Genomic DNA, 18,723 nt, shown 5'->3' with positions numbered 1-18,723 from the left:
GCGAACCTTGAACTAAGAACCTCGCATTCACCATCAGCTGCGCGCGACTGCGCTTCTTCCTTGCGTGTCCAATACCCTCTCAGATATATTCAACGTCTTTCTGATTCAGATCACTCCTTCTATTCTGTTACAATATTCTCACCTTTCCACCGCTCAGACATGCCTTGAGCGTAAAATCCGCCAACCCTTCTGCTTGACACGCACACTCCACTCGCGCTCGGAAGCCGACAGTCAACATGGCTGCAGCGGCTGTCAGCAATGGCAACACTGCGAGAAATTCGCGCGAGGTCACAGGACCACTCAGCGCTGCGTCACGCTTCGCCGATATCCCCTCCGCCATCGATATTCCTGTCTCTGGAGGACTTGATGCTGAAGAAGCAGTTGAAGTGAACCTCGAAGACCATCTGGACGATCCGACGGAACTCTGTCAGCTCCTCGAAAACGAAAAGGCCGCCAAGAACCTATGGATCACAATCTCGCTGGCATATGCGAAACAGGCGCAAATCGACCATGCAATCGAGATATTGGGCAAGGGGTTGGGGTCGTTGTCAAGAAGTGGCCCAAAAGAGAGACTCAGCCTTCTCACATGTGTCGCATGGCTGAACCTCCTCAAGAGCAGACAAGCTCCTCGTGTTTTGCCAGAGTCCCAGCAATCTTCCGAGACGAAGACGAAAGATCACTACCTGCGGGAAGCTACTGCGACCATCAACGATGCCCTTCGGATCAACCCTGCGTATCCTCCTCTGTACCTCACTCGAGGTGTCCTCTTCCTTCTTCGGGCGTCATTACAATCATCTACCAAGACTGGGGCAGAGGCGGAACGGGGCGAATCCCTCAAACAAGCCCTGAAATGCTTTGATGACGCTCTTCGAGCTTCCGATGGCCGCAATATGATGGCTGCAATGGGGCGGGCAAGAACATTGTATCTTCTCAAGCAGTTTTCTCAGGCCCTACAGACATACCAAGAAGTTCTGTCAAAGATGCCAGGTCTGACTGATCCGGATCCTCGTATTGGTATCGGCTGTTGTCTATGGCAATTGGGGTTTCCTGAGAGAGCCAAAATGGCATGGGAGAGATCACTTGCATTGAACCCGGAGTCCAAGGTGGCCCACGCCTTACTAGGGGTCTACTACCTTCACGAGAGCGCCAAGTATCCTGCATCTGACCCCCAATTCAATGTGCTGTACAAAAAGGCGATGATCGACCACACAAAGAAAGCCTACACCATCGACAAGAACTTCCCGCTCAGCTGTGCGACTTTCGCCAGCTATTTCTTGCTGACTGGTCGATATGAGACAGTCGAGCCTTTGGCACGCAAGGCAATTGAGCAGACCGACATCAACGCCATCGCCAGTGATGGATGGTATCTGCTGGCTCGGAAGGAGCACAACAAGGGCGACCTGGTCAAAGCAAACGATTACTATACCAGAGCGGATCAGGCCAGAGGTGGTCTCGACAAAGGCTACTTCCCTGCCAAGTTTGGGCTGATCCAAATAATGGTCCAGACGCGGGACCTCCAAGGTGCCAAATTTCGCCTCGAATCGCTTGGTCAGCTCAATCGACACATAGAGGCATTGACCCTCTTGGGTTGCATATATGCGGAAGAAGCCTTCGCGTCCCAGACCACTTCGACAAAAGAGGAGAAAGCAGCTTCAGCTCGTAAAGCAATTACACTGCTGGAGAACGTCCGGAAGACTTGGAAGGACGAAAAATCTCGGGCCAGGCCCGATGAGTCGGTATTGCTCTACCTGGCGCGGCTTTACGAACAAGAAAATCCTGTGGAAAGCTTGAAGTGTCTTCAACAGGTGGAAGCGATGCAGCTGGAAAAGATTCCCGATGAGGATAAGCCGGATATTGAAGACGAAGCGACGTTTATCGCCACGTTACGGGAATATCTCCCTCCGCAACTTCTGAACAATATGGCTTGCTTTTTGTACAGTCAAGAATCCTACCCTCTTGCCCGAGAGACGTTCCAAATTGCTCTGAACGCCTGTGTCAAGCTCACCGAGAAACAAGAGGCCGAGAAGAAGGCCGTGGAAGAGGACAAGATCAGCTCGGAAGACATGGACAACAGCGACACTGATGCGCTCGTGACTACGATATCTTATAATCTGGCTCGCACCTATGAAGCTCTAGGCCTGACAGCTGAGGCACAGAAGGTGTATGAAGGTCTGCTTGCCAGGCATGCCGACTATACGGATGCTTCAGCCCGGTTGGCGTTCATGACATTGGAATCCTCACCCAGAGAGGAAGGCCCGAGAAAGATCCATGCAGTGTACCAGAGCGACTACGGCAATACTGAAGTTAGGGCGTTGATGGGCTGGTACCATCACAGTGCGAAGAAGAAAACCAACAACGTTGCCGAAGATGTGGAATACCGACACTACAAACATACGCTACAGGGTTATGACAAGCACGACCTCTACTCTCTCACTGGAATGGGGAACATACACCTTGCCATTGCAAGAGATATGCCTCGCAACACCGATCAGGAGAAGGAGAAGCGAAGCAAGATGTATTCAAAGGCGTACGAGTTCTTTGACAAAGCGCTACAGCTGGAATCCAAGAATGCATACGCAGCGCAGGGTGTCGCAATCGCATTGTGTGATGACAAGAAGGCTTATTCAGACGCTCTGCAAATCTTCACCAAGGTCAAGGACACACTCCGTGACATCTGTGTCAACATCAACCTGGGACATGTTTTGACCGAACTTCGCCAGTATCAACGGGCCATCGACAATTATGACATTGCACTCCGGAAAGAAGGCAAGAGCGAGAATGCTCAGCTACTCGCTTGTTTATCAAGAACGTGGCTCCTGAAAGGCAAGGCTGATAGGTCAATTCCGGCTCTGAACACGGCTCTGGATTATATGAAGCGCGCATTGGCCACACAACCCGACTCCCCTCATCTGCAGTTCAACGTTGCTTTTATTCAGTTCCAGATAGCACAACACGTCAATCAAGCCAGGGAGACAGATCGTAGTCTGGACGATGTGGACGCTGCTATAGCTGGCCTCGAACAAGCCATTGAGACCTTCGAGCGAGTCGCTCGGCACAAACAGCCGCCCTATCCTCGCTCTGCGCTCGAGCAGCGAGCGGCAATGGGCAAGAACACCATGAGGAACCAGTTGGAACGACAGCGTGTCAAGCAGGCCACCTATGAGAATGAAAATGCCGCCAAATTAGAGGGCGCCAAACAGAAACGTCAAGAAGAGCTTCGCCGGCGAGAAGAAGCGGCTAGGAGACGCAGAGAAGAGGAAGAAGAGCGTACGAGGAAGATTGCCGAAGAACGTCGCAAGATCATCGAGGAGACGGAACGGCTTGCAGAACAAGTGCGTGCGGAAGCCCTGGCCAGAGAAGCTGCAGAGTACACCGATGATGAGGAGACCGGGGATCGAGTCAGGCGCAAGGCCAAGAAGGGAGGATCCAAACGAAAGAAGAGAGATGATGAGGATGGCTTCATTGAAGATGATGGTGAGCATGATGGCAGGAGTGAGCGGACCGTCTCCAGAACTCCGATTAGTGGTGGTTCCGACAACGAGGCTCCGGCGGAGAAGCCCAAGAAGAAGAAAAGAAAGCTGGAGCGCAAGAATCCCCCCAAGGCAGTCAAGAAGAATGGCAGGTACAAGTCCGCCGCCGTTGTCGTCGACTCAGACTCGGAAGAGCCCGAAGCTGTCCCGACTCCCGAAGCAGGAGCCGACACGCCACCCTCTGAGGCGCCCGATCGAGACGAGGAGATGGTGGACCCACGGGACGACGATGACGACGATGAGGCGGTCCGGTCTCAGCCACGCATGAGACAACGGAAACAACTCAGAACGATCGCTGACGAGGACTCGGACGAAGAAGAGGAAGCCGGAGGCCAAAATGATGCTGTCGAATCGTCGAGACCTCAAGAGCTTGCAGGGGACGCAAGCGAGGGAGATGAGTGACGGACCAATTCGATCAACTGTGTCTTTTTGTGTATAGCGTGTCATTGCATCCGGAGCCGGCATGCTCAAACACACGGGGGTTGGGCTGAGCCGGGGAAAACGGGTTGAGACGTACCATAACATTCATCACCAGCACCGACGCAGCGTCCGGAACTATCATCTTAAATGGTCAAAATGTATATCAATTTTCCTCGCCGAGAATTTGTGTCTGTGGAAGCAGCTAGCGAGCTGCAATCAGAGACGCTGGACCCGGCATGGAATGGCATTATGCCACCCTTCCCCCTCTTGTGCGGAGGATCGTACTTCGCCCTTCCAATGCCCTGCGCCCAGGTAGTTTTAAAAAGTAGGTACATGAGTAGTTACTGTTTATGATGTCAAAGAGATGGCGAGGCTGAAGTTCAGCCTTGCGTCCCCACATTGTTGTGGGCGAAGAAAGTTCCTACTTCAAAGATGGTCGTCCCTTTCATCTTCTTTCCCGCCTGCTACACCATGTCTTTGCCTATCTGAAATGACTTGACCACTCCACCATTTAACAGCACCCGTTGCGTCCTCATGCAGCCGTGATCAGAAAATGGCTGCGTCTCAGCAAACTCACAGCCAGGCGCTCGTCAAGCGCCAGTCTGCGAGCGATGTATCTTTGATGCCGCCGCCGCCGTTCAAGCGCATCAAGAGACCGCCCAAAGTCCTCGACGAAGACGAATACACCACCGCCCTCTCCGAAATCATCGCGCGAGACTATTTCCCAGGCCTGCTGGAGAGCCAGGCGCAGCATGAGTACCTGGCGGCGCTTGATTCCGGGAACGAATCCTGGATCGCCGAGGCTGCGCAGAAGTTGAGGAATGCCGGAGCGCCGTTCGCGGCGGCAGCAAACAAGAGGAGGTCTAGCGCTCGAAACACGAGATTCGATGACAGTTCCAGAAGCAACTTCCATACTCCTTCTGCAACGCCACGAGGGAGAAGTACTGCCACGGCGTCCGGGGTCGCAGACACGCCGGTGGGATTTTACGCGGGCAGCGAAACACCAGTGTCTGTGAGCGACATCGGGCAAGAGCAGGAAGCAGGGGACGGAGGGATAGATACTTCGAATCTCTCGCTCGGTGCGTTTCAGGCCAAATACACGTCCGAGGACAACGAGTCGTTCAACACCCTTCTCGACAAACAGAACCTGAAACGCCGCCAGAAGCACGCCTACATGTGGACGCAGGACCAGCGGGTCCCGTCGGCGCGGTTGATTGCCTATCGAGCGCATAAAGAAGCGCGGTTGCTCAAACAACGTGGGGAGGATGGGATAGACCAACAAGAAACAGGAGACGCTACCGCTGCAGCAGGGACTGGAAGTGGAAGTGGAAATGGAGGCATTGCTAACATTGCATCAACAGACAACGGAGCGGACAAACAAACGACGACGACCATGAAAGACATGGTTATTCCCTCCATGACGACAGGTGCGACTGATGCCCGTCCTGCAAGACCGGACGCCTGGCGCATCAAGCGCCCCGACAACACCTTCATGTTCCCCGCGACGTCGATCGACGAGGATGTGCCCGGTCTCCAGACCGTCCAGGAAGCCAAAGAGCAGCTGTCCAAGATAGGGCCGAAACATGTGATGCACGCCAACACCCGCTTTCCACCCGTCCACTATCTGGACGACGGACCTGTCCCGCCATCGCCCTCGCTGAACACAGACATCATTGCGCGTCGAGATGCCGCCAAGACGAAGAAGAAGGGCACCGCCGCCGCCTCTGAGTCTGAGTCCGACCTGGAGACTGCAACGGGGATGGGCGGCGAAACTCCCCGCGTCAATGGATACGCGTTCGTCGACGAAGACGAGCCTGAAAACATCAAGGACCCCGACACGACCCATCCAAGCTATCGCGACCTCCTGGCCGGACAGTTCGACGGCAATGCGATGCCGAATCCATTCAAGATCGGCGAGATCCGCAAACGCGAGGAACTGCATTTGCGCATGGTCGAGAACCAGGCCAAGCTGAAACGTGCCAAGGACAGAGACACAGTCCGACCTGTCCCTGGTGGTGTTGGTGTTGGCGGATCGACTTCGACGTCTGGACCTCGAACTCGAAATGACAACGCTACAAATATGACTCCTACTCCTACTGCAGCTGCTGCTGCTGCGGGAAACATGACTCCCGCGGCGAGGAGGTTGATGGAAAAGCTGGGCGGTCGCACACCCCTGAGGGCTGCTGCTGGTAATGATGACGATCGCACTGGTGGTGGCATCACTGCTAGTACTCCAAGAAATATGTGGACGCCTGTCAGGACGCCGAGACGGAAGAAGTGAAAGAACGACTACAACACAGCTCAAAAGGCCAACCGGATGTGCTTTTGCAACCATCCCTCACTCTTCTGGTATCGTTCACGCATCAGCGCATGCAGACAACATGGCGGAGAGACAAAGACAAGCCTTGCAGCGACCAGATATTGGCAATTCATGACAGAGAGTAGGATCATGGTTGATACACGGCGCCTTTATATGTTGTTAGACAGGGCAATCAGAACTGGTCTCGATCAACAGTGGCGCTACGGGTCTCATCATCCATGCACAAAGGGGGGTGGAAGGGATGGAAGTATTTGATTATGACCATGAGTATATCAATCAATACTTTATCTGGTGTTGTACAGTCCCCTCCGATTCTATAACCCTCGATGTGTCGGAGTATCAAAGGATAAATATATCTAAGCTTCTATGCATTCCTTACAGTGCCGGAACATCAAGCACTGTCCTGTACTGCATGTCCCATTCTTCTTCCTGAACGCCGAGTCGCTCGCTTGCATTAAACTCAATCATTGAATCAAAACACCGCCACTAATGGGCCAGAAGAAGACAGCCACGGCCGCCGGCGGTCCCGAGCCCTTCATGACCAGCCCCCTTTTGGTGGATCCGACTCCGAAATCTTCATGACCGTCGGTCTAGAACAGGTTCATTAGTAGAACAGCAAACACCAGTAGTGCAACATTTCTCATGGCACCAGGTGCCATGGTTTCTGCACCGCTGAGATAGTACGCCGCACCAAGGTAACTGCAGCTGATGACACCCGAGTCATTACTTCGGCTGCCATAGCTGTCCTCCAGTCCCGCACGCTCCAAGGGACAAGCGAATCCCAACGCCGCGGGACAACTTTGGACCAGATCGTAACACAGATCCTTGCAAGGAAGGACTTCCTTGTACGGCCCCGGCTGGATGGAGTTGTCGATCATAGGATTGCGTGAGGAGTTGGTCGCTACGGCGTTAAGCAGTGCTTGGTCGATGTTTAACTGAGACGCGGAAATGCTGGAGCCGTTCGCAAACGGCCGGCCGAGATTGCGCGGTTTGAGCCACGGATCGTTGCTGGAGAAATCGCTGCATCGAGGAATGGTCACGGCGCAGAGCCACTGTTTGTAGGCCCGGGCGCAGTCGTCGCAGTTCCGGGCCAAGGAATACTGTGCGCTCGAGGTGGTGTTGCATGGAATCTGCTGGAGAGAATAGTTGAAGTATTGGTACATCTGCGCCGCGTTAGAATCGTACAATGCGGCCAATTCGGGCAAGCCGGTCGTAGGAGCGAATCTGTTCGGGTTGGTGGGGACGGCATAGGCGACTTCGGAACAGAAGGAGAGGTTGTACATCAAGGCGCAGTTGTCCTCCGTTTTGGTCTGGAAGTTGATCGCTTGCCAGACGGTGCCTCCGCCTCCTACAACACCATTTCCATACGCCGTCGAGTTGCCGTTCATGACGAGGAACCCCCAGTATCGAGAAGTGGCATTGAGTCCTGTGATGTAGAACTGCTCTTTTGGTTTGCCTCCCAGCCCTCGATTGGTCATCTTGGCAACGTTCTGGCTTTCAAAACCGGGCACGTTGGCGGCTATGCGGGCCGTGTTCTTCAATCCGCAAAACGAGTTCTTGACTCCGAGGATGGCCGTCTCGTTCTGGTTGGCAGCAAACACTCCCCATGGAGGGGTGAGATCCATCCATTCCTGGTATAGGGTCTCATTCGGTTGTGCCTGAGTCGTGTCGTTGGTGATGAGTAGTGCCGCGTGGTTGTCGCTGTCAACGAAATGTAGATTCGCCACATTGGGCTTGGAGCCGTGGTAAGGGGCGTCGATGGAAGCAGCTATCTCGTAGTTCCAGATGCCAGTGAAGTCTGTCGTGTTGGGTCCAGACACCCCAATGTAGACATCGCTGGTAGCATCCACCTCATAAAGGGCATATCCTCCATCCACATCGACGGTGTCGCCGGACCCTGGCCCGGGTCTCTGGTCCCTTTCAGACAGAGAGATGTACATCTGCAATTGCGGCGGGATTGACTTGTTTGGCCCATCGCCGGTGGTGTTCGAAGAAGGTTGCAAGCACGTATTGATTGTAATATACACTCTCTTCCCGTCTTGTCGCTTCCTAAGGCCATGCAGGTTTTGATCTAGGTCCCGCTCTTCCACATTCTCTGACGGCAGGCCAGGACCAATGGCACCTCCTGGTCCGTCAATAGACTCCTGAGGAAAGACCCAATGCTGTGTCTCGCCAATGTTGATGTTCCTGTTCTGAGGATCATTGTTGGCCAACGCCGACACACCGGCCTCCGCTCGCGCTACAAGACTGGCTTCCTCTTGCTCGCAGTACGTTCCGTCACCAAATAGGTCACTGTCTCCCTCGTCGAGTATCAGATAGTGGTTATGGTCTTCTCGGGGTATCCGGGCATCGAGTTCGACAGCATAGGCGAAGTGAGGTTTCGTCAGGAATACGTAGACCGCTAATAGGACCAAGGATGCTACCAACGACGCAGCAAACCTGGATTGGAGAGGTGAGAGTTTAGGAGGGAAGGTCATGGTTGAAGGTCTGCTTCGGAATCGGACTGCGATGAAGGCAACGCAGGACGAGACGATCTGCGGTTGAGTAACTTCTATAACGACATCGTCGACATAGCATTCGAGCGGCCGGGAAGTATCAGTCCAGAAGCCCACGATGGACAGGTGAATATTAATAGTCGAGGTGTTGTTCTTCGAGGTTGGTCAATTTGAATATCATCAGCGTCGCGGCCTGGAAGGAAGGGTACGTGGAAATAGAAGAATAGAGGTGTTTCGCAGGCTGGACGATGATTTGCTGGCGACTTCCTTTTACGGGGAAATCAGCCACATTTCTCCAGCCACAATACATTCAGCCTCGATCAGGTGAAATGACATTCCCTTCCGCCCATTCACTCTTCAACGTCCAAGATACAAAGCCAACAACTTCTCCTTCCTATCTGATTTCTATCGTACGACGGTCGCCTACTGGGGTTTTAATACGATGGCCGAACTGTGCGAGCACAAGCCCATTATCGGCTGTGCTCTAGCGGCTCTTCCAGGATGTTGCGCCTGTGCCGATAAGAGACCACTGGCGACTGCCTATCCAGTCTATATCGACGGGCAAGGAATGAGGCTTCAAGGCAAGCGCTGGCAACGCTACTGCTGGAAGTGTCGAGGTAGGTCTACAACAGTGTTTTGCTATCTTCCACGGGACCTTCGACAACATCTACATCTTGCCACCGAGGGTCTCATGCATTCGCTCATTGACATATTGTTAATCTACCTACCATTAGATTATTGGAATCTACAGTCACAGTCTACTCCCTCTCACTCGTTACCCGTCATGTCACGTAACACTGGTCTTCCCGGTGGCCAACAACCGATCGAAGAAGGCCAAGAAGGCAACACGAACCGTCTCTTTCATCTGCCGAATGCTCCCTTATCAATCTCTCAACCTTGGTCTTTCGACGCAGTGCCCAATCCGCAGCAGTCTGATCGCCCGGAGTCGTCTCGGACCATGATGTGGCGCGATACACATCGGCCACGGAGTGCTACTCCGGGACCGCCATCTGGGAACATGCATCGCCAAGCTGAAAGCGCAGGACGCCATGGCTACGACCGACGACGAGAACGTGAGGACCGACCGAACTCCACCACCAGCCTCAGTAACCCGGAAGCCGATCGAAGGAGACGGCGACCCATGACCAACCCGTTCGGCACGAGAGAAGAAGTTGAATCGGAAAGCTACCAAAGCCCCGTTGCGGATCTGTTTGGCAGAGCATGGAATCGCTATAGAGAGGCTCAGGAAGCTAACCGAACACCGCGAAATCGAGCTGAAAATGAAAGGCCGACGGCTGGTGATGTTAGCATCCTAGGCACCGGACCGCCACGCTCCGACGCGATTGACCTGGATAGGGCCATGGCTTTCAACCGCATGGGAGACATCAATGATGAACGGTCGTTGCTGATGGCCTTGGAAATGTCACTCATAGCGCGTCAGAGAGAGCAACTCCATGCACATCCAAGAGCCAACCCTATCGATCAACAGTCAACCCGACCGCCTCCGCTCGGGAGCGAGGAAATGACCATCAGTGTTGCATGTAGGATCTGCTGTGAACAGAGGGTCGACACTCTCCTGGAACCGTGCATGCATGTCGCAATATGCCATTGGTGCTCAGAGCTGGTCCGCGAAGCTGCTCGCCGACGTCGAACCGAGCGGGTCCTGAGACCAGACGACGAGGATAGATGGAGGTGTCCTATCTGCCGACGCGATGTCATCCAATCGAGGAGGGTCTATTTGACATGAAAGGCCCCCAACGAGTGCCATTGATTTCGCCAAACCATTGCGTTCATCCGGATTGCGGTATTGTGCTCGCAAATCGTGAAGCGTTCATGATTTATGGTGGACCTGATGATGGCTGGCACGGTCATAAAACGAATGAAATGCACCAACCCCGAAGCTGCTTAACAGGTTCATAGAGGGGACCGGATAATGTGATATGGTTGAGAATTTTAGTATTGTCCCGCGGACAATACTACAAGGAAAATGAGTACCGAGCACATCTCTGCTCATAATGGACACCAGTCTGTATCTGGGCGATCTTTCAACGTCGAGGCTGCGACTCGATATCGTAAATTCACTTCTATGATGCATATCCAGGGCACATGGCCCCATTTCCTCGCGAAAAGGAAACTCCACGCAATGCTCGATGTGTTTTTGACACCATGTACGTACCGTACAGTGAAGTATGAGTCAACATTTCCATGAGATTTGAGATGGCTGCAGGCCGCCGGTGCTCTGGAGAAGGGGTACCTCCCAGCGAGCATGGAATCTGTGCAGCACATAAGGAATGAACTGGCTTACCGTTGTCATGTTCTGTTCGAACACAGCCATATCGGGGGTTTCTTTGAGGGCTGGCGGCATATGCATCCCCGAGAAGAACCTGGTGCACCACGACACCTACCGTAAAAGTGACCCTTGTGGTCTTGCCTTTCCCTTCTGAATGCCGTTCATGCAGCCATTCATTCAGATGGCATATGATTTGGCACCTACTCGAGCGGCAGAAGGGATCGAAGGACAGATGTCGGAGAGCCAGCACTCTCTAGCTAGATAGTGCTTTGTAGGAGACACGAAAAGGTAGGTGTGCTAGAGGTCAAGATTCAAGAGCTTCAGAGGCAGTAAAGAAGGCACAATGCATCAAGCGTGGAGCGACGTTGAAGGCAACAAAGGGTCAAAGAGGCGGTGGACTTGTAAGGCTAGGACTTTGATCAGCATCACTTCGTCAAGAAGGAGGAAACGACCCCCAAATCAGCGCAAATTACTGCAGAATTGACCGCAGTGGAAACACTTCGCTGTTCAGGAAAAGGCGTCCTTGCATCAGCAACTCGAACAGATAATGCCGCCAGAATTGGTGGATCCGAGAGACGCCGACGGGGACGTTGAAGGGCATTATTGTTTCGAAATCCTGATAAGCTATTTTGCAATAGGCACGACTGTCTGTCTGTTTGCCTTGTCGGGCCCCCTGATTGCTTCAACGCTGGCCCAGTCGTGGCTCGTGGGGGAGGTGGTGCTGGACAAGCCGGAATGGCCATTATTGAACCCCAAATGCTGACTAGGACGGGCCTCTACCTGGGCTCGCTGGAAAAATGAGGAGTCTGTGCACGGCGGTGGATTCAGGAGATCAAATGACTCCGGGCTCAGAATCCTACTAGGCGTCAGCATTCCCGGGAACGTCGAGGCGAAAACACACCGGTCCAGTGCCTATACGTAAGGGAGTAAGCTTGACCCACCGTACCAGACAAAGCTCGAACTTGGTTGACCTACCACAGTCCTTTGTCCGTATCTCTCTGTACAGCAACTTCCAGGTCGTAGTTAGGCAAAACTTTGACCAGGGGTCGTCCTTTCAAGCTGTCCACACTCACGTCTGCCTCGCAGTCTAGGCCGCTGGGTTCGGTAGCGACAAGAAAGTGTAAGTGCTCCGAAACAAGTGGAGCCACTTGCTGCGCATCAAGACGGGACCGACCCCTAGTCCAGGACCATCCAGGATCGAATCAAGGACCAGAGATGGAAAGGCAAACAGTTGCATATCGTAAGTACATCGTCCGTCTCACCAAGTTCGGGCACCGATGCGTATGCACGGTACGTACTGGATTTCTGGCCCAGGCGCACACAGGCACCAAGGGGCCTTGATCCCTCCGCCTGCCGTTGCATGGTTGGATCCTCTTTCTGACCGGTCTCGGTTGCCTGTCTTGACAACCGAATCACGACATTGAAATGGAGGCATATCAATCGTTGTCGTAACCAGGTCATTAAGAACGAGACAACAGCCGGGTATCCCATGGCAAAAGAAACAGTGGTCTCCGGTCAGGCAGGCATCATCAGCATGGGATGGCAGGATGGCACCTTGGAGACAATTGCCTTGCTAGGTCCAAGGCCAGAGTGGGTCTCAGGTATGGTGACAACATGGCGGTGTACTGTCTGTGTACGCGGTCTCCCTGGAACCACGAACGAAGGTGCTTCTCGTCCATATCATGTGAGTATTTCGTGCTCCTAACCGGTCCGGCAGGCAGCAGCAACGTCAGGCAGGGGAGTCGCTTTGGTTATTGCCTCGCTCTCGACGGCAAGATTTGTTGGCGCTTTGTTGGCGCCACCACCACAGGGAACGCAAGCTGAGGTCCAGGGCTTACTCGAAGCTGGTGCGCGCAGAACCACTCGCGTCTTTAGAAGAGCAGTCAGAATTGGGCTGTGGTGCAAATGTAGGGAGGTCTGTCGACTTCAACTCGTAGGCCATGTTTGTGCACGCTCATTGGCGTCTCGTCGGGGCTTTGCTGCCAACTTGATGCTCTGGATCTTGCCGCCAGTTCTGCCATCATGGACGTGTTCGATGCAAGTCCTTTGCCACAGGTTGACTCGGTCCTGCTGGAGAGAGGCAATGGTCCGGATCTCTCTGAATGGTACAGCAAATCATGTCTCAGACGGCGATAGATCTACCACTGTCGCCTTCTTTCTCCGACTTTCCGGCAAGTGGCCACATCCATCTCAGAAACACAAGATGGAAATCATGAGTGCCACAGGAAGAGCCATGCTTGCATCCAAACCCGCGAGAGCCCAGACTTGGGGCTGTGCAATTCGCCACAGGTCGATCCAGAGCCTTTGCGTGGCGAGCATGCGGTGACTATCTTGTTTTCTCACAATCTTGCAGGTATTCGAACAGGACAACAATGGCGGCGTAGTGGTGATCAGCGAAGTCAGTGGATTGAGATTCGTGAGGCTGAGGGACGTTTTCGGCTGCGTCTAGGATCGAGGATTCGGAGGACAAACGCGGAAAGCGCCGCGAATCCCGTAGTGTCCAAGGGTCGGCTATACCAGTCCCGACGACTGTTCTTCAGCTTTGCTTCCGAGGGAATAGCCGACACTGACGGCTGCTGGTAATGGTGGCGAAGAGACATATGGTGAAGCTGAGCGGCTGGTAAGGAGTGAGCACAGCTGATACCTACCTACCCACCTGTAGGTATCTTTTTGCCTGCCCCTTCTAAGGCTGGTCGACCCCGTCTGATACGACAAAAGTACAACTTGAACTTGACGCACGTGCCAGACGTCAGCCCCATTCAGCCTTATGTAATCTGCGCCACATCTCGGGCCGTGCCACCCGGTAGCCACTTCCGCTCGTTGGCGCCAATTTCGACGTCGCTTCGACTCCATTTGGACCGGATGTCTCCACCATCCAAACTCCCCTACCCCCTCCGGGCCATTTGCTCTACACTGCCATGGCTGTCATCCGAATTGACCCTCAGATCAGTTGGATTTTGTTGGATTTTGTTGAGTTTATGGTACATTCAAGACAGGCCTGATTGGATTTCTCTTCTTGTATTACTATTAGAGTTTTGCTCGTTCAGACTTCTATGTGCTTTTCATTTGTACGCCATGAAAAACAGCAAACGGGAAGGTGAAAAAAGGGAAAAGCCGTGCCCTTCCTGCACGCATGTCCCCTCTAGATTCTAAGTCAGTCCAGTCAGGATACAGGCGCGCCGTTGTTCACGAGTCTGTGAGCATCGACTTCGTCCGCCATGATGTTCGCGGTCACTCGTGCTCATTCCGGCCCAGGCCAGACAAGGTGTCTGAGTTTGCAGCAAGGAGCGCTATTGCCCTTCAGCCCGCTGTCCCGATGGGGCCCGCGCCCATCAGGCTCATCGTGCAAATGGCCATAGGTGGTACGCATGACTGAGCGTCATACAGAGCGCTGTCGCCCGAGGTGGAGCTCATGCTCGAGAGGAGACTGGCTCTTCTGAGTCAAACCTGACGCAGGAACAGGGAGAAGAATCTGCCCTGCCCGTTCCTCCCTCGGTTTGTCATCCTGCATCGTGTAGTAGTGGATGTGGTGATGAAAGCGGTCGCTGCCAGTTGCCAGTGCCTTGGCTGGTCAGTCGACTCAGCTCTCGGACTGAGCCATTGAGAGGAGGAGCTTGTTTGAAACGTGCATGGTGTTGACCTGCCGCTTTGAGTCATCACAACACAAGACTATAGATGATCAAAACCCCATAGCCACTGGGCAGAAAGATGTTGGGCAAAATATTCCAAAAGCACTTCGTCTCATCAAGGAACCTGAAAATGTGGAAGGCGGTATTGAAATGAGGCACCTAAGTAGGATTCTCCCGAGTAATCGAACTTCGCTCGGTATTGACCTCGATGTACAAAAATGGCGGACAGCCATAACTCACACCACGTCCACCATTTGTGCATCGAAGTCCAGACCGAGCGATGTCTGAGGACGCACGCAATCCAAGAGAGAAGGAATCTCCAGGGACGTGGCGAATTCCGTGCAGGAGAATTGCTTCGATTTCAGGTCATAAATGAGATACCGGTTCAACTAAACAAATGATCAGCCACTGATGACAACATGGCGGCTGACAAACATACCTGTGCAAGCTTGACACCCAGCCAAAGGCATCGCTCGGCGCGAGGTGCTGCATGGCTTGGTAGTTCCAGAGTGCGCTCATCTTCATCAACCACTTGACCTTCGAAGAAGTCGGCAGGGAAATAATAATAGGCCCATTCGAATCCTCGAATGAGAAAGTCTTCCGGGAGCTGACGGCCTGTGCCAGATTGGTGTTGCGGGAATTCCTTGGCCTCGAATCGCGCATCGACGACCCCGGAGCGGCTCAACGTATTCAGACAAAGTGCCAGCCTGCCCCACGGGATATACCTTTCGAGGTATATAAGAGCTCCTGGCACGTATGACAGACTCCAAATGAAGGCTAACGTTAGGTGCATGAACGGCAATATGTTCCGATCACCCACTTTTCCGGCTACTATAGATATGGACGTGGCCCAAACCGGAACAACATATGCAGTCACTTCCTCGGCCGAGGTCAATTTAGCCCCTGGCCGGTCACCAGCTGCAGGCGATGCTTGATGAGACGCGATAACATTGGCGGAACCATCTCCCCAGATTTCCTGGTGGATGTCCTCCTTGATTTGTGCATCTTCAACCTGCCCAGTGTTTGTGACGGGGTCCAGCTGCTTCTCAGCTCGGCTCGCTTTGATATTATCCGCGTTCGATCGAAGTCCGTTCCAAAGGAAGCTTTCGTCCGTACCAAAGTCGACCAGCCAGGCAGTGAATGTGAGCGCGATTTCCGAACCTTGAACCTTCCAGTTGGAGCCAGTTCTGGAAATGTGGTTATCCAATTCGGACAGGTATTGTGTGCCATGTACACAATACTCGTGGATTTCTCCTCGTGTGAACAAGAGCCCGCCAGCGGTGACAAAGGAACTCTCAAACTTGGGATACTTTTGGATCGTTGAGACCGACTTCTCTAAGAACGGCGAGAACAGGAGCATGATCGAATCGCGTGCATTGGCAAATGGAATTCCACTGGTCAGAGCTTTGGAGTAGTGGAACTGCTGGCGCACAATGTTAGGTCGGGCCAAGACGGCGAGATGATGTTGAATCCTCCCAGTGGTGGGCGAGCGATCAGCAGCGCGATTGTACCACATACGCGCCACGTTAGCCCACGTCTCCCTATCTCGCATGTCGGTCTCTTCGATGGCCATTCTGTAGCGAGCCAGGTCACCCAGGCATTCGATCCAGGTCTCATGGAAAGCAGGAACATATTCCAAGAGCAGCCCCATCATCTGATAGGCGAGATAGACGAAGCTTAGCATATGCTCAAGGGAATGTGGTAAACGATGGCGAAGTAATTCGAGGAACGAATGGATGCCGTGCCTCCACATTCGCGCGGGCATGGCGTATTTAACGGGTAAGCGTCGTAAAGCCGGGGAAGCAGCGGGGTGCTGTGTGGCCTGGAAAAAGTCCAAATGCTCATGCAGCAGGGTCCGATGTAATGCGATCAGGGCCTGCCATTGTTCGTTGGACAGTTTCGTGGTAGACTGGGACTGTTGCAGGCAGACTTCAACACATTTCTTCTCCACCATGACTAGGCCGGCGTAGAGACCTTTGATCTCATTCACGAGTTGTTCGTGGGTCACAGGCCGCGTCTCTGGCTGAAGCTTGATCTTGGTGATGTGATCGAGGGCTGCTTCGAGATTAGAATTCACAGGAGATAGGGTGTAGCCAAAGGCTACCTTTTCTCCGTCGTGACTCTGCAACGAATGGCGGGGGTTGGGCTGAGCCGCCGGCACGGGCACGGGCACCGGTAGGGGCAGTGGGGGAGCTAGCTTGGGCGACGAGAGTGGCGTTCTCTGCACTGACCGCTGCCCGGCGGATAACGAGTGTGTCCTGACGGAGCCGACGGCAGGTGAGGGCGTGTGGGAAATTGCCTGTTCATGACGAGGTGAGTAAGGCGACGCAGTACTGTTTCGATCTTGGGGGCGGACTTTGGTGCTAGGCCGTAAGTCTTGATCGAGAGCCGGGCGTTTGCAAGCTCGTAAAGGGTCCGCTGTAGATACCATGGTTGATCGACTTGGGTCGGCAGAGTACAGTTTGTCAAGATAGTGACCCAATTCCTGTTTAAGAGTTGGTTGTGATGGTGCATGTTGCAGAAGAGTCTGCTGGAAGCTCAAGGGGTCTTGCTGCGGTGAAGAGTCATTCCAGCCCGGCCGTGACTGGGGTTTGCTGTCGGTTCTAGGCAGCCACGAGTCAGTTCAGAATGAGGCTGGGAGACAGAAGAGAGGTATTTCCGTGATGGCCCAGGAGGCTGATGTGTTGGAGGTGACGGTGGCGGTGGCGGTAGTGGCTGTGGCCACGCAAGGGATCCGAGCATACAGAGAGTATACTCACTTTGGACTCGTGGAACGTGGCCGCCTGAGCCAGCCTGGTTTCTCAGCAGGACTGGGCGGAGCCGGCCTGTCCGACTCGAACTCGTAGGTGCGGCTCTCGTTGCTGCTGGGCCTGAGATCTAGATGTCTCCTGGCATTGATTGCTGAGGGATTTTGGGAAGCCATTGCTGGGATGATATATGCCCGCGGCGAACAAACTGCGCTTCCAGGTGTCGTGATCGTGATGACAAAAGGCAAGATGGGCGCAGTCGGAGCCAAGTTGATCCGATCCGGCAGGCGGGGGTTGAATGAAGCCTGGAGCCTGACGAGTGACGCAGAACCGCAGGCTACTGGACACGACTTCGACTCTCGCAACCCTCAAACCACCAACAAATCCTGCTGCAGCTCGTCAACGCTGTCTGTCATAACACCATTTCCTTATCGTGTAGACCCTGCTGGACAGCCAGGCCTCCGAGTTCGATAAATGGCACGAGTGCAGAACATACTTCTTCGCGGCGCTTGAGGCAGAGCGATAAGCCAGGGACGTGGGATAAACGAGGGACGGCGGCGGTCTCAAGGTTGGAGTCCAGCCCAACGACGGCGACGTGACAAAATCCCAAGTCCAAACGAGTACGCCAGACCGCCTGATCGCTCTGCCTCAAGCTGGTTGGAGTTGATGCCGCATTCGGAATCCATGAAGGAGAAAAATTGCCACATGAGCGCCGGCCTGTGATGTTTTATAGTACAACTCGACGGTCTGCAAAGGAGCTGCAGTGTAGGACCGGTGTGCGATCAGGCTGTCAAGCTTTTCGATCAAAGGAGATGCCAAAGTCGAAATGGGCGGATGCTGACCATTGCGGACCTGCAAGGCAACCATGAGGCTCTTTTTCCTGGCCTAGGGGGCCAATCAGGGACACTTTCTAATCAAACAGGGTCCGACTCTGCTACTCGCTCGGACATCAACGACGCGCGCGCTTCTAAGAAACAAGTACCGAACATAAGTCTCAGCCTGGCTGCTGGAGAGATCCTTGCTCAACTGCATACTTTACGATTGTAGAGAATCTCTACCCCGGATGGCCCCTGTGTCCATACCTAGGTAACTTCCCTGGATACGAGATCGAAATGTCATTGATGGCCCCCAACAGGCTTGATTGTTACCCCCTAGCTGGATCTCTCGAAGTCTCCAGTCTCGAACGCCATCGCTGCCTTTCATATATGTTATCTCGATTCCTTAGGCTCGACTGCATTGATCTGTTCCTTTTTTCTGTCACAACTCCCGTCTCGAGGCAGCCTCCACTGGCC

General features: G+C 53.7%; 5 protein-coding genes across 5 annotated transcripts; 3 read left to right on the top strand and 2 right to left on the bottom strand.

The window, feature by feature from the left end:
• Positions 1 to 236: 236 nt before the first annotated feature.
• Positions 237 to 3,932, top strand: A1O1_07520 (uncharacterized protein; the record flags this gene model as incomplete). The annotated part of the gene is made up of 1 exon (XM_007728387.1): positions 237 to 3,932. The coding sequence occupies one exon, from the start codon at positions 237 to 239 to the stop codon at positions 3,930 to 3,932; it is 3,696 nt and encodes a 1,231-aa protein (XP_007726577.1).
• A 571-nt stretch (positions 3,933 to 4,503) lies between these two features.
• Positions 4,504 to 6,231, top strand: A1O1_07519 (uncharacterized protein; the record flags this gene model as incomplete). The annotated part of the gene is made up of 1 exon (XM_007728386.1): positions 4,504 to 6,231. The coding sequence occupies one exon, from the start codon at positions 4,504 to 4,506 to the stop codon at positions 6,229 to 6,231; it is 1,728 nt and encodes a 575-aa protein (XP_007726576.1).
• A 629-nt stretch (positions 6,232 to 6,860) lies between these two features.
• Positions 6,861 to 8,747, bottom strand: A1O1_07518 (uncharacterized protein; the record flags this gene model as incomplete). The annotated part of the gene is made up of 1 exon (XM_007728385.1): positions 6,861 to 8,747. One exon carries the CDS (start codon positions 8,745 to 8,747, stop codon positions 6,861 to 6,863), a length of 1,887 nt encoding a protein of 628 aa, XP_007726575.1.
• An 802-nt stretch (positions 8,748 to 9,549) lies between these two features.
• Positions 9,550 to 10,512, top strand: A1O1_07517 (uncharacterized protein; the record flags this gene model as incomplete). Its single annotated transcript, XM_007728384.1, has 1 exon — positions 9,550 to 10,512. The coding sequence occupies one exon, from the start codon at positions 9,550 to 9,552 to the stop codon at positions 10,510 to 10,512; it is 963 nt and encodes a 320-aa protein (XP_007726574.1).
• Positions 10,513 to 14,920: 4,408 nt separating this feature from the next.
• A1O1_07516 (uncharacterized protein) lies at positions 14,921 to 17,115 on the bottom strand (the record flags this gene model as incomplete). Its single annotated transcript, XM_007728383.1, has 2 exons — positions 14,921 to 15,073; positions 15,124 to 17,115. The coding sequence occupies 2 exons, from the start codon at positions 17,113 to 17,115 to the stop codon at positions 14,921 to 14,923; spliced, it is 2,145 nt and encodes a 714-aa protein (XP_007726573.1).
• Between the last annotated feature and the right edge of the window lie 1,608 nt (positions 17,116 to 18,723).

This window comes from Capronia coronata (assembly GCF_000585585.1).
Source record: "Capronia coronata CBS 617.96 chromosome Unknown acBCG-supercont1.6, whole genome shotgun sequence".
NCBI lineage: Eukaryota > Fungi > Ascomycota > Eurotiomycetes > Chaetothyriales > Herpotrichiellaceae > Capronia > Capronia coronata.
The sequence above is the reverse complement of the archived record's forward strand: the minus strand, read 5'-3'. Positions and strand labels throughout refer to the sequence as shown.